Source organism: Schistocerca nitens, chromosome 5 (genome assembly GCF_023898315.1).
Source record: "Schistocerca nitens isolate TAMUIC-IGC-003100 chromosome 5, iqSchNite1.1, whole genome shotgun sequence".
NCBI lineage: Eukaryota > Metazoa > Arthropoda > Insecta > Orthoptera > Acrididae > Schistocerca > Schistocerca nitens.
Genome location: NC_064618.1, coordinates 480,111,564 through 480,125,371, shown reverse-complemented (window position 1 = coordinate 480,125,371; position 13,808 = coordinate 480,111,564). Strand labels below are relative to the sequence as shown.

The 13,808-nt window shown below is 41.9% G+C and overlaps 1 protein-coding gene across 3 annotated transcripts in view; it reads right to left on the bottom strand.

Annotated features, from left to right (window-relative positions):
- Positions 1 to 13,808, bottom strand: part of LOC126259388 (neuroparsin-A-like) — a 244,252-nt gene that overhangs the window by 23,138 nt on the left and 207,306 nt on the right. For all 3 annotated transcript variants that reach the window (XM_049956144.1, XM_049956146.1, XM_049956145.1), the window contains exon 4: positions 10,312 to 10,426. In XM_049956144.1, coding sequence (XP_049812101.1) covers positions 10,312 to 10,426 — 115 coding nt within the window. The remainder of the gene's footprint in view (positions 1 to 10,311; positions 10,427 to 13,808) is intronic.

Genomic DNA, 13,808 nt, shown 5'->3' with positions numbered 1-13,808 from the left:
AAAATTGTGGAAGTCGAATATTAATAATAGTATTTTTGAAGAGCAGAAATGGTTAACCTGCTGTCCAAAGTGCATTAGATCTACTTTAGAAGCTTTAGAATGTACTGTTTATACTTTGAACAGTATGTAATCCACACCATATTTACCGGCGGACAAATAGGGATGTTACAACTTGCAGAGATCAACAGATCTGAATTAATAGATCCACTCATCATGTTAAAAAAGGGAAAAAAGTGTTGAAATGAAAGAAAAATACGGTAGGTTACTGTTTAAGTTACCATCAATGGCGTTGTGATCAGAGAGGAAGCTATTGCTCGGTTGCATGTGGATGGGGAAAATCGACTCATCAATGGAACTACCACGGAATTTATCTGAAATAGTTTACAGGTACCACAGAAAACTTAACTCTTGATGGACGCATGGGAATTTGACTTTCGCGACACCCGAATACGACTCTAATGTGGCAATGAGTTGGGCATTTCGATCGGTGAAACGAAACAATAAACTGTATCTTCAAGAAACGAATTTCTTCATACAAGTATGCTGCCGCTTTTCTACTTCATGCAATCGCTGACTGGTTCCTTGTATTCCTTAATAATGGGTCATGCCTCCTACAGTGATAACGGATACTCTCATCAAGAGTGTAGCGAGGTAAGACTTCTATACACTGTGTGCTTTGTATAAAATCCCAAATTAATATGATAACGCACCAGTCATCATCATCTTGCACGGCTTCCTTCACTATCAGGGTCTGCTTTGAAGAGCAATCTCTCCATTTCCTCCGGTATTCACAGCATCTCTCAGTCGCTACTCTGATTAAATCTGCTCCTTTTTTCCAGTTTTTTTCCACTCCTTCCAGCCACTTGTCCTTGCCACCCATCTTCACTGAGTTAATCTTCAAATGCTGATATCATTTTACCTTTTACCTTCAATCTTCTATCGTAGAGAATCCTCAAATGTTATCACTCCAACCCTTCCAATTTCTCATTCTTTCCAGTTTTGTTATGTCTATCTGACTCCTCAAAAACTGCTTTACACTCCTTTACCTTTTCTCCTCTCATTCATAACCCATGTTTCTGCAGCGTACGAAAGAGCTCGTATACAATATGTTCGGTGTATCACCTCCTTTTTTCTCTGAGGGTCTTCTTTGTTCCCAATCATTTTCTCCCAGTTCCCGCAAAGCAGTCGCCTTGCCTTGCACGTTTACTTATCTCTTGGTGATTCTTGCCATTTTCCTCTATCACACTACCCAGGCACTTATAACTTTCTACAGTTTTCAGTTTCTCCCCACCCGCTGTCTTCATCTACATACATATTCCTGAAACCACCGTACGGTGCGTAGTGGAGGTTGCGCTAGTCACTTCCTTTCCTGTTCCATTCGAAAATACAGCGACTGCCTACATACCTCCATATGACCCTTAATTTCTGCCTACATACCTCCACATGACCCTTAATTTCTAGTATATTATCATCGTGGCTCTTAAGCTAAATATATGTCGGCAGCAGTAAAATCGTTCTGCAATCAGCTTCAGATTCCTTGGCGCCATTAGCACGCACGTCTTCGTAAAAAGTTTTAGCCACACTATTGCAAAACTTCTATCTAAACAACTACAGCTGTTGGGCAAAAATGTGGAAACACTTTGGGAAATACATGCTGAACATGAATGCAGATGCTAACCAAGCCAGCTACGTTGCAAGTGTTAATTGTGTCACTGGATCTGAGCGTTCTAGCTGTGTATTTTGGTTTGAAGAATGATTTGAAGAACACACATAACTGTAGGATTTGGAGCAGTGAAAATCCACATCAAACATTGCAAAATGTTCATGGTAGCCCAAAACTGAACTTTTTTCGTCCATTGAGCAAAAACAAAGTGTACGGCCTCTTTTTTTCGACATAGAACCAACAATGAAGATGAACAAGAACGAAATGTTTACTTCATGCAAGATGATGCACCACCCAATTACCTGGCTGACGTCCAGGATTTTCTCAGTGACCACTTTCCAGGTCAATGGATTGCCCGTGATGCGCCAAGTGCATGGCCCCCACATTCCCGAGATCTGACACCACTCGATTTTTTTATGGGGATTCATCAACGATATCGTGTTTGTACCTCTTGTGTCGGCTTCTCTGCCTGGACTTAGAGCAAGAATTTACGCCACCACTGAACAAGTTCCACCTGCAGTGCTATAGCGAGTTTGGGGAAGAAACTGACTTCCGATGGGATGCATGCAGGATAACAAACGGAAGCGAGATACAACATTTAGTTTAAGGTAAAAAAAAAACTTGATGTGTTTCCCTACAGAATAACACTAAGCCCAGCTGTACACCTTCCTTCAATAAATTTTTATGGATTTTTAAAGTTGTAAATCCTATTTGAAACACTCTGAATTGTTGAACGTATGGTGGGTGCTTCCGTAACCAAGAGAGCAGAAGTGTCTGGCGTTGCAAGTGGTATCATATGCACCAAGGAAAATCAAAGAAACATCATCTGGTAAGTCACAACGCCGACAGGAGTATGTGTTGACCGATCGTGACAGATGGTCATTGGAGAGAACTGTGAACGAAAAATAAGAAGAGGACAGCTGTAAAAGTCACTGCCGAACTAAATACCGAGCGAGGTGGCGCAGTGATCAGCACATTGGACTGGCTTTCGGGAGGACGATGGTTGAAACCCGCGTCCGGCCATCCTGATTTAGGTTTCCCACGATTTCCCTAAATCGCTTCAGGCGAATGCCGGGATGGTTCCTTTGAAGGGACACGGCCGATTTCCTTCCCCATCGTTTCCTAAGTCAATGGGACCGATGACCTCCCTGTTTGTTCCCCTCCCCCGAATGAACCAACCAACAAACCAACCGAACTAAAGGCCGCACTCTAGGACACTGTCAGCACCGAGACAACACGAAGCAGGGAATTGCAGGGCGAGGTGGAAGTCCAAAACCACTCAGCAGTCATGTAAATACTCGAAACAGGTTGGTTCAAATGGCTCTGGGCACTATGGGACTTAACATCTGTGGTCATCAGTCCCCTAGAACTTAGAACTACTTAAACCTAACTAACCTAAGGACATCAAACACATCCATGCCCGAGGTATGATTCGAACCTGTGACAGTAGCGGTCGCGCGATTCCACACTGAAGCGCCTAGAACCGCTCGGCTGCAGCGGCCGGCCACTCGAAACAGGAAAACGTTGTGCCGAAGCCATAAAAACCTCGACTAAGGAGCAGTGGGAGAATGTCATTTAGTACGGTGGGTCTTGTTGCACACAATTTCTAACTTCTGGACGAGTTTACGTCCCAAGAGTGAAACGTGTCGGGGGTTCGGTGATGATTTGGGCGATAATATGGTGATTTTCCATTGGTCCCATGACTACCCTGCAAGGTCGCATTCCTGCCAAGAATCATGCGATCATTGAGGACGAACAGGTCCATCCCACGGTACAATGTTTGTTCTCCAATGGTGACGCTGTGTTGCAAGCGGACACGGCCGCAGACCACACAGCTCGCATCCTCCATGACTGGTTCTGTGAGTACGACGATGAATCGTCGCTTCCACCCCGTCCACCCACGGAATGTTTCCCGTTTTAATTTTAGCGCACTGCATATTCTCCAGACATCCGGAGTGGAAACTGAACCTCTTTTCACAAAGTGTGTGCCCTATATCTGTTATTTTCTTCGAAATGCATCGACATCTATCATGAGTCTGGCGTACTTACCACAGGTCGAGACGATTACGACACTGGTCTCAAATTCAAAAGGAGCGAGAATCCAGCTCTCTAGCTTTCCCAAAAGAACACCAGCCAAATATCGCGGAGTTCGTTTGAGCAAGAGCACCGCTGATTGTTTGCCCATCGGCGTCAGCCATTTTACCGAATCCAGTAACCAGCTGTGAGCAGCATGTTCTTCGACGGTCAATTTCTCTCTGTGTTACCAGTGAAAAACCATTACAGAATTCACTGAGACCTTCGTTGTTTTTCCAATCTCCCGAGTGACTCTACGTGTTTACAGAAGTTACAGATTTGTTTTGTTCCGTTTATAGTCAAAATTTCTTCTTGTGTTTCGTAACGCCTTTGGCCCTATGTTACCTGTAAGCAAATATAAAGACATGGCTGCACGTTCAGAGACCGTGAATAGTTACAATTGAGAGAGAACAGCCCTCGGTCACTATTTCTAACGAATTAACCGGGTTTCAACACTGCTAGGAGTGACTTCCTCAGAATTTAAATCAAAGGTCGCAAACGGACTGCAACCGCGTAAGTAACGAGCAGCCCTTAGTGGCTTGCCATCACAATTTTTTATCTTAAATATCTTTGTGACTAATGCCCTTTTAGCATATTTATTATTTTATACATTACATATAAGTACCGCCAGTCTTTCACGATGATTCTGCACTTATACTCTGCATCATACGTTTTTAGTCATAATTCTGTGACCTTGTTACAGACCATTCTTTGATTTTAATTCTGAGGAAGACACTCCTAGCAGTGTTGAAACCCGGTTAATTCGTTAAAAATAATGACCGAGGGCTGTTTCCTTTCAATTGTAAACTATTTAGATCCAGAGTTAACTCTTTAAGAAAATTTGTCCAAATGTTAGCAACAGGAACTCACTGCCTGATGTTCAGTGCTCTATTGCAAAACCGGTTTGATTACTTCGCTTTTTTTCGGTAAGGAGGCAACTGAATTGGCAGAAAGTTTAGTTCACAGAAAGTTCCATTACAGATCTGGAAGTCTCTATCATCAGTCTGCTTCTCCTGGAAACAGGCAGATGTGCGATAAAAGCCGTTTATTAGTATTAATTCATGAAAGAGAAGTGACAAGAAATTCTTGAGAGTGTTTCCGCAGACTTGTAAAGAGCAGAGAGCGAATTAGTTCAGTAACGTAAAGGAAAAGCTTGCAGCAAAATGTAGAATGTCGTTAACTGAAAGACAGTGTGACAAGAATAAGGAAAAAGGAATAGGAGAAAAAAATAAAAACAATAGAAAATAACAAGTATACTGATAATGTATTTATTGTGAAAGAAAAGAACAAAGAGACAGAATAAGAAGAGAGAAATTTACTCACTTGTGTCTATATCAATACATGTAAGTATTGTGATGACAACATAAAAGTGAGTCATGTTTCTTCAATAAACTGGTCGAGTTCACAGAGCCGTATGTCGAGTGTGGAAGCTGTCTCACTTAAATGGAGATATATCTTAGATAAATATGTATTCGTCTCGTTACTATATGACACATTCATTCCTCTTCTGACAGGGGAAGACTAACGATACTGAAGCACTGGAGAGTTGCCAGGGAGCAGCCGACGCATAACTTTTGTGCACACTTCAAACCGCCCCCGCATCCCTCATAATCGCTGCATCTCTCTCCTGGTCCCTGAAACACCAGTAGAATATTTAACCTCTGTTCTGCAAGGTGGCGCCATTTTCTCAGGTTCGCAGGTTTCCTGGTCGTTCCTAAGTAATACAAAAATATTTAGATGTTACTTCAGCTACACAGCTCACTTCCTGTATGAGGGAAAAGGGACCAAGTAGTGTTGCCTGATATATCTATACTTCAGTGGTGTTTGTTTATATTCTTCTTGTTCTGATTCATCAGCATGTCTAATATCATCTCGGTCTCAACAATGAAGGCATATTGTCAGTACCTGTATAGTTGTGGTACACACAATAAAGATCACAAACCTGTTAGGGATACCGTATTCCATCCCAGAGCAGTAGGCAGATGTTTTTACATCACACAGTGATTTGGATTCCCCGCCAGGCTGCAGTCTGAGATACTGCGGCTGACAAGTAGACACAATTGGTGCACATTGTTGTCTGATGCATTCCTCTCACAAAGAAGGGTATATTTTTGCTGTTGGTCCTTGATGTACTACTATCTTCAACAACTTTGGATATGCCATATTGACTTGCGTGTCATAGCAGTGTGCTGCTTCAAAGGATCCAGCGTCTAGTGTTATGCACTCTGAAGGCAACGGCACGTTGAAGATTTATCACAAAAATTAAATGTCAGTTAATGACGCATCAACGATATAAGCACTCAAGAGCTACTGTGATAGCCAATACAAAAAACGAAAATCACAAGTCTTCGCTGTAGCGTAGTGGATGCAGACGTGGATTATATACTCAAAGAAACTAGATTCACGTCGAGCTAAATGCTATTTCTTTCGTCTTAGCCTTTTCAACACATTCTTGGTCTTTCTTACGAATACAAGTATGACCTTTTGGCTCTTTGCTTCCAAATATGTGGCGCTTTCCATGTGTGTGCTCCTGCAGGAACATAAAAGGACAGTTTAAATTGCTGCAAGTGAAACGAGCAGAAATAAAATTCATGGCGTCTCCAAAGTTGTCGAAGGTACGAGTACAGCAAAGACGATCTTTCTTTCTTTCACTGGTGCCGTGTCCCGCACTGACGCAGGGTCGGCATTGTTAGGAACGGAATTGGCAAGGTTAGTATGAAGGGGTGGCCAGATGCCCTTCCTGCCGCCACCCCGTCCCCCCCGGGTCGCAATTAGTGTACCCCAGCTGTCTGCACCTAGTGTAATTCGTGGAATAGTGCGAACGTGTTCAGATGTCGGCGAGTAGTGTAACTGAAGCGGAACGTGGGGACCAGCCCGATGTTCACCTAGCGGGATGTGGAAAACCGCCTAAAAACCACATCCAGGCTGGCCGGCACACCGGCCCCCGTCATTAATCCGCCGGGCGGATCGATCCGGGGCCGGCGCGCCTACCCAAGTCCAGGAAGCAGCGCGTTAGCGCTCTCGACTATCCTGGCGGGTTTAGTACAGCAAATACGATCAACGGGAATATATTCCTTTTTGCGAGCTGAATACGTCGGGCCACAAGCAGAGGGTACAATGGGCGCCCTCTGAAGGAGTTCTGCGCGTAAATAGTGCTCTCAGTAACGTACTGTTATTTGGAGATAGGACCGTCACCTGAAATAGCAGGCAATACCTTCGGGTGAAATACTGCACCCTAAGGCCATATAGGTTGAACCTATTCAGAAGACGCAATAAAATGGAACACCTACAGGCGTCCTTACGATATTATTTATTATATAGCTGCCAGTTTCGGTGCTTCAGTATACCATCTTCAGGACTTAACTGGCGCTGAGGGGGCTAACTCCAATCGTATACACAATTCCATCTGTGTCATCTATGAACTGGCTTTCGCACACTACCTGTAGGAACGATGTTGTGTGACCAACCATCAGCTACGACACTGGAGTTGGTGGGTGATGGTCGGAGACACAACATCGTTGTTACAGGCAGTCTGCGAAAACCAGTTCATAGATTTTGGCCACTGATGGAATCGTGTATACGATAGGAGATAACCCTCTCAGCGTCAGTTAGGGCATGAAGATGGTATACTGAAGCACCGAATCTGGCAACCATATAATAAATAACTTCGTAGGGAGAGCAGAAGGTGTTCCATTTTACCACATAAGTGAGCGGGCGAAGTGCCTCAAATCTCCAGTCAGAAGGATGGACACACAAAAACTATTCAGAAGAAGCCAACGCGGACAGCCACTTGGCTCTCATCGCTTGAAGCCTTCAGACCGAGTCATTAAACACAATGTTTGACTGTTGCTTGTCTTACAGTTTTCTCTCTTTCGGTATTTCTGTAATTAGAATCCTGTTTTTAACCAGCTGTTCACCACTTTAATAGAGTAACTGCCGACACCTCGTAACTTTTATTAGCTCCAACGTTCGCCGCGTCACTGTCTGCCGAGTGATAATCGAATTTTTGTTACGCTACTTGCGGCGACCAGGATAGTTGAGATTTCACGCAATACCTAAGCACAAAATGTAAGAAAAAGTAAACTTACTAGGAGAGACATGAGACCATTAAAATATGTTTGCTCGAAAATTCAAGACACCAGAAGGAGGTGCATCGTCATGGAAGCCGCATAGAATGAGTTAGTTCAGTAAACAACAGTACAAGAGGAGACAGCTGCTACAAGATGTAGACTGCTGGCAGTCGAAAGGAAGTGTCGAAAGAAGACGGAAAAAGGAATAGGAGAAAAATAAAACAATAGAAATAACAAGATTGCTGCCATTAAGTTTATTGTGAAAGAAACTAAATATAGAGAGACAGAACAAGAAGAGAGAAAATTATTCATTTGTGTCTATATTAACGCACGTAAGGCCCTCCATAGTATTATGATAACAATATAAAGACGATGCAAGTTTCTTCAAAAGAACTAGACGAGTATGTGTCAGTTGAAAGTAGGGACGTCTGAGCAAATATTCAGACGTCCCCTTATTATGCCAGCATCATTCCTCTTCTGACAAGGGAAAACTCTCGAAATAGCATTCTACAGTCTTCAAAGAGCAACCGGAACATTTTCCGCCCTGGCAGTCCATGCCGATTCCGCACGATGCAAAAACATTGCAGTGGTCTCCGGGCCCCTGCAACACCATTAGAACATTTATCCGCTGCTCTGCAATGTAACTGCTATCCGCTCAGACTCAATGGTTCACTGATCATCCGCAACTAAAAATGAAATACGTAAATCAAACTTCAGTTGTACATAACACAGTTTTGATAATGTAAAAGCAACAAAGTAAAGTTTTCTGACTGTTCTGCACCGCAGTTACTTCCTCATTCACTTAATTCATGTACTACAGCCCCTTCACTAACATTCTAAGCTACAAATATGACTGCAAATTACTATCATGTAGGGGTTACTTGAATCACAACGAAGGCAAATTGTCACCAACTGCATAGTTGGCGTACCCGTGACAAATGTCACAAACCTGTTACGAATATCTGCAGTTCACATACCCCCCCCCCCCCCCCCGGAGCACTGTACTGATTTCATGTAAAAATTAGTGTGGTAGTGTAAGTAAAAGTAAAGTTCATGCTGAATTCAGTTTTTGCCTAGAGAGCATAGTTTCAACGAATAAAGTGAGATGGCAGCTGCAAGTATGAATTACTCGTAGCAGAGCTGTTACTGTAAAACCTCTAGTAACCTATGTCAATATAACAAGAGGAATAATTTTAGAGAAATAGCATCCGTATAGCTTCAGCGACTGTTGATCAGACACTAAGCTCGGCATCGTCTGGTTTGAAAACAGTACAGGCGAAGGCGGTAACAGGGAAAGTTACTTGGACTGCGTCAAGATTATGGGAAAGAAAAGCCCGGAGCCTCACTGAGTCTAATGACAACTAAACTTGGGATACTGCTCTTTGGAACCATGAACAATGCTGAGGCAGGTAAACTATGCATTGTTCACTTCCATGAGCTGTATTTATGTATGGAGAAAAACACACTCTCTTATCGTATAACGCGAATCACGAAATATGGGATGCCGTTTAATGATTCAGGCTGACATACTGTAGGCTACAGGGGGTTCTACGGTCATTCTCAAGTCATAGTGTGGTGCAAAGAATCATTTTAGGCTACTATGTTCTATCTATAACATAGGAATCGTGCCCTGTATCTTCCAAGTCGAAAATTTGCCCGCATGAACGACTGACAAACGTTACTTTGTTGAGAACAGAAGTGAAATAAATTGTCTTTCGAGCCCTCCTAAATTTCAAGCTTTGGATATTGTCGAGACACAGTAATCACCTGCGTGGTAAAATACAATTAAGGATACAATGATGTCCTCCCACCCCACCCCCTAGCATACCGCCACCCCCACCCGCCCCAACGAAATCTCTTAATGAACTGTGACTATTTTTTCTGCAAGGAATGGCAAGCTTTTAGAATTTATCGTTTAGGCTGTTGCTGAATTAAATCATGCCAAATAAAAAATAATAAATTTTTATTAGTGATCTTATGCTAGCTGCTGTGTACCTTCCGCCTTGTTCAGAAGTTCACCTTAAACTGCATGCAATTCACCTGCGAAAACACAAAGAGAGTGCGAAGGTGACATACAATGTTATTTACGAAAAATGTTTCCAAGGTCCTAATAGCACGTACACCTTACTAACTGCAAAGAAAATAAATGATACTGCTTAGTCTTCACACACCTAGTAGCACCAGCTCTGAAAAATAAGTAGAAAGGCAGATGATTAATGTGACAATAATTAAAATTATAGTGATGGAACTCCTCGTAACCTCAGCTGATCCTGAAATAAAGAAAGCGCCTGAAATATATGTCTAATAACTACTGTCACGATATCTTGAAAGCAAAAAGAGGCATTTTAAGCCCTGCCATGGTGAATGATTTTGCAGATGTAAATGAAAAATGTGCCAGCCATATAGGGCTATTTCCGTTACCTGCATGGACTACGATCTACATGAAAACTCAGCACAGAGAATTTGACACTTGAGATAACAACTAGACTATCAAGCCATACATACCTTGGCGCAGACTCTGCGTCCGAAGAAGTCCTTCACTTCACCGTATGCGCAATGTGTCAGATCGACGACACAGTTATCCCCTTCGCAAGACCGGGATATTGGGTTGGCTTCCGCTCTGACAGAAAGAAAAATTTGTGAAATATCCTCGTTATAACATGAATACCAACAAAACAAGAGTAATGGAATGTAGTCGACTTAAATCAGGTGATACTGAAGGAATTAGTTTTTAAAAAAAATAGAACATTAAAAGTAGTTGATCAGTTCTGCATTTTGTGCAGCAAAATAACGTTGATGGCGAAAATACAGAGGATATAAAATGCAGACTGGCCATAGCATGTTAGGAAATCTTTTATGAAGGTAGCCTAGTACGGAAGTGAAAAGTGGACAATAAGCAATTTACAAAAGCGGATCATGGACGCTTTCAAAATGCAGCGCTACAGAAGAATGTTGAAAAACTTAGGTGGCTATCTCGAATAACTAATGAGTGAGGTACTGAATCGAATTGGAGAAAAAATAAAGTTGTCGCACATCTTGACTGGAGCTAAGAGATCGGTTATCGGTTGACAGGACACAGTGTGAGACAGCAAGGAATCGTCACTTTGGAAATGAAAGGAAGCGTGTGTGTGTGTGGGTGGGTGGGGGGGGGGGGGTGGCAGGGTTGGCTGTCTGTTTGCGGAGGTGCTGTAAATTTCAGAGAGAGACAATGGCTTGAACATATAAGCAGGTTCAAATGGATATAGGTTGTAGTAGTTATGCAGAGATGAAGTTGTTTGCACAGAATACAATATTACGCAAAGCTGCATTAAACTAATCTTCGAACTAAAAATCAAACTTTTGTCTTTCACACTTTCTAAAGTATATACAGTTTTCAAAAGTGCCCGTATATTCATCAGCTGCTATGTTGTTATCGACTGAAGTAATTGTAAGACGTCATTTGTGGAACAGAAATAGCAGACATTCTGCAGTCACCTTTGAAAATCATCGATGCTCTGGTTTTTCGCCAAAAGAAACTCAGTGACATCTCTCTCCTTGGAGTGCATCTACTTAGCAGACGCCATTTTGAAGGCTACGTATAGCACTGCCACCTATCAGAACTTTATGAAACTACAGATGTTGGAGCGGTATTATTCCACGACGTCCCGCATCAAATTTCCGCGTTTTACAACCGGTAATGGTCGAGAAAAAACTGTGTTGCATTACTTATTGAACGTCCCTCATGAATTCCAATGCTAGTATCTTGTATCGTACAAGATGTCCCAAACCTATATGATCAAAATTATGCATAGAGCAGAGAATCCTAAACCGAGGACTGATGATAGTAATGAATATTTAGTTTTTTAATGAGCTACACAACACACATCTTATACCAACAACTCAAGCTTTGGGAGCTGTTCAAAGTATGGTCTTCCAGTATCATCGTTTACGTTATTATATAATCCTCGACAAAACTGCTTTCTGTGTTCTCCATTGCTTGTACGCGTTGTTCATGATAGGGGTGTAATTATTGCTCCACCGGCTCTCTCTACACCCAATTCTTGGAAATATACCGGGAAATTATCAACAATTCAGGTTTTTACTTATTTTTCTTCTAGGGCGAACAGCAACATTTGCCGTACCACAACAGTAAAAATACGCATTGAAACTTCCTGGCAGCACTTGCCCGCAAAAGGCAAACATCCCGAGTTTGCGTCTCAGTCCGGCACACAGTTTTAATCTCCCAGGAAGTTTCATATCAGCGCACACTCCGCTGCAGAGAGAAAATCTCATTCTGAAAATACGTATTGCTGACATTTTCCAGGGGTATTTCGGGATATATACTGACAGTTCCCAAACCCCAGGCAGTGGCCCAGTGGGTGGCGTTTTTAAGGGACTAGACCAGGGTGAGGCTCGACTTTCGAACCGACTTTCATGATTTTTCAATAAAGTAACAAAAAAATTACAAAACTGACTTTATACCTCTATTGCACACCCTTAAGATCGTATTACGCATTTTTTTTACTAAAAACCTTGCACCAAGAAGACACTAAACGACATCGACGAAAGGCCTTCGCGGAATGCGAGCGCGGTTGGTGGGAGCTCTGTACGTCACAATTTTCAAACTAGAACAAAACTTCAAAAATGTAGTACGTATGGACATTTTAAAGAATGGTTTTTAACAAAATGGTGGTACTCTGAACTAACAATCAATTTTTTTCGACAAAAAATTCGTTATAAAAACGTGCACCAAAAATCGAAATAAAAATATATCGCGAAAAAACTTCGTACTACAATACAAAAAACGTCGACTCACAAGTTACCTTATAGCAATAATGTAAATGCATGTATATTTCATGAGTTATAGCTTCCCCCCCCCCCCCCCCCCCCAACGTGAAAAATGTTGTTTCGAGAAAACTAGCGTTTCAACTTGGGTTTCCTAACACTGAAACTGAACAAACCTTTAATCGCCAATGCCGGCACAGTGCAGTAGGTCTTTTTTGAGCCGATGTCGAAACTCTCTCATTTTAACAAAATGATATCCATTAACTAGGTTTCACTTACCAATCAAAACGTTTTTTGCACTATCTGGACTACTCTGCGAACATCTTCTACCAGTATAAATACGTTTGTTTGTCTTTTTCAAATACTAACCTTTTACTTCGCATAAAAAACAACCGAAATAACAAGTTAAGCAGGTGCGAGACAAGCAAATGCTTTAGACAGTTTACCATAGACGAAATATTTTACGAGGAGAAATGTTACTGAGAATGATATTTTAGTTGATACTAATGCCCTCTCTGATACTGTCCGAAGCTAACAGGACCCCTGTTCCGTTGGAAACTATTATAGTATTACATCGATTGCATTCGATCGCTCGGATGCTCCAGACCCCCATGCAGGAAATCGCGGTTTCAAAGCATATTGACATTTACGACACACTTTACATGTGTAACTCTTAAAAATAGGTTCTCTAAGCAACATTTTAAGCCAATAAAAGAATTTGACTAAAAAATTTCTACCCTGGTATACCCTCAGTAAAGCTTCTAGTTTATCTTGCTGCTTTACATTAATTGCAGTACCTCACAGTAAAAAACATTTTCATTTTAACAGATAGTAGAAGCTTGCTTCAAGATATGCAGACAACCGCCCAACCGCCCTTCGCAAGGAAACCATTGCACTGCTAACGGACTTTATGAAAGCCACCAAGGAAGAGGGTACAATTTATGTAGATTAAGGGACGCACTAATGTTAAATATAATGGCACAATCGATCAGTCGATGACTTAGTGAAGACTACCGCTGAAAACGACGCATTTAAAAAATCTTATTATCACCACTGGCGCAGTAAAGAGTAATATTATGGGAAAATATTGGCACACATGCCCTCGAAGTTCTGGTTCCTCATAATTAAGACAAATAAAAAGTTTGTAACTTCCGTAATTCGTATGTGATTTAATTATGATTCATTCTCCAGCCACCTTCAAAGAAAATTCCTAACAGTAAGTGATATCAGTCATATAT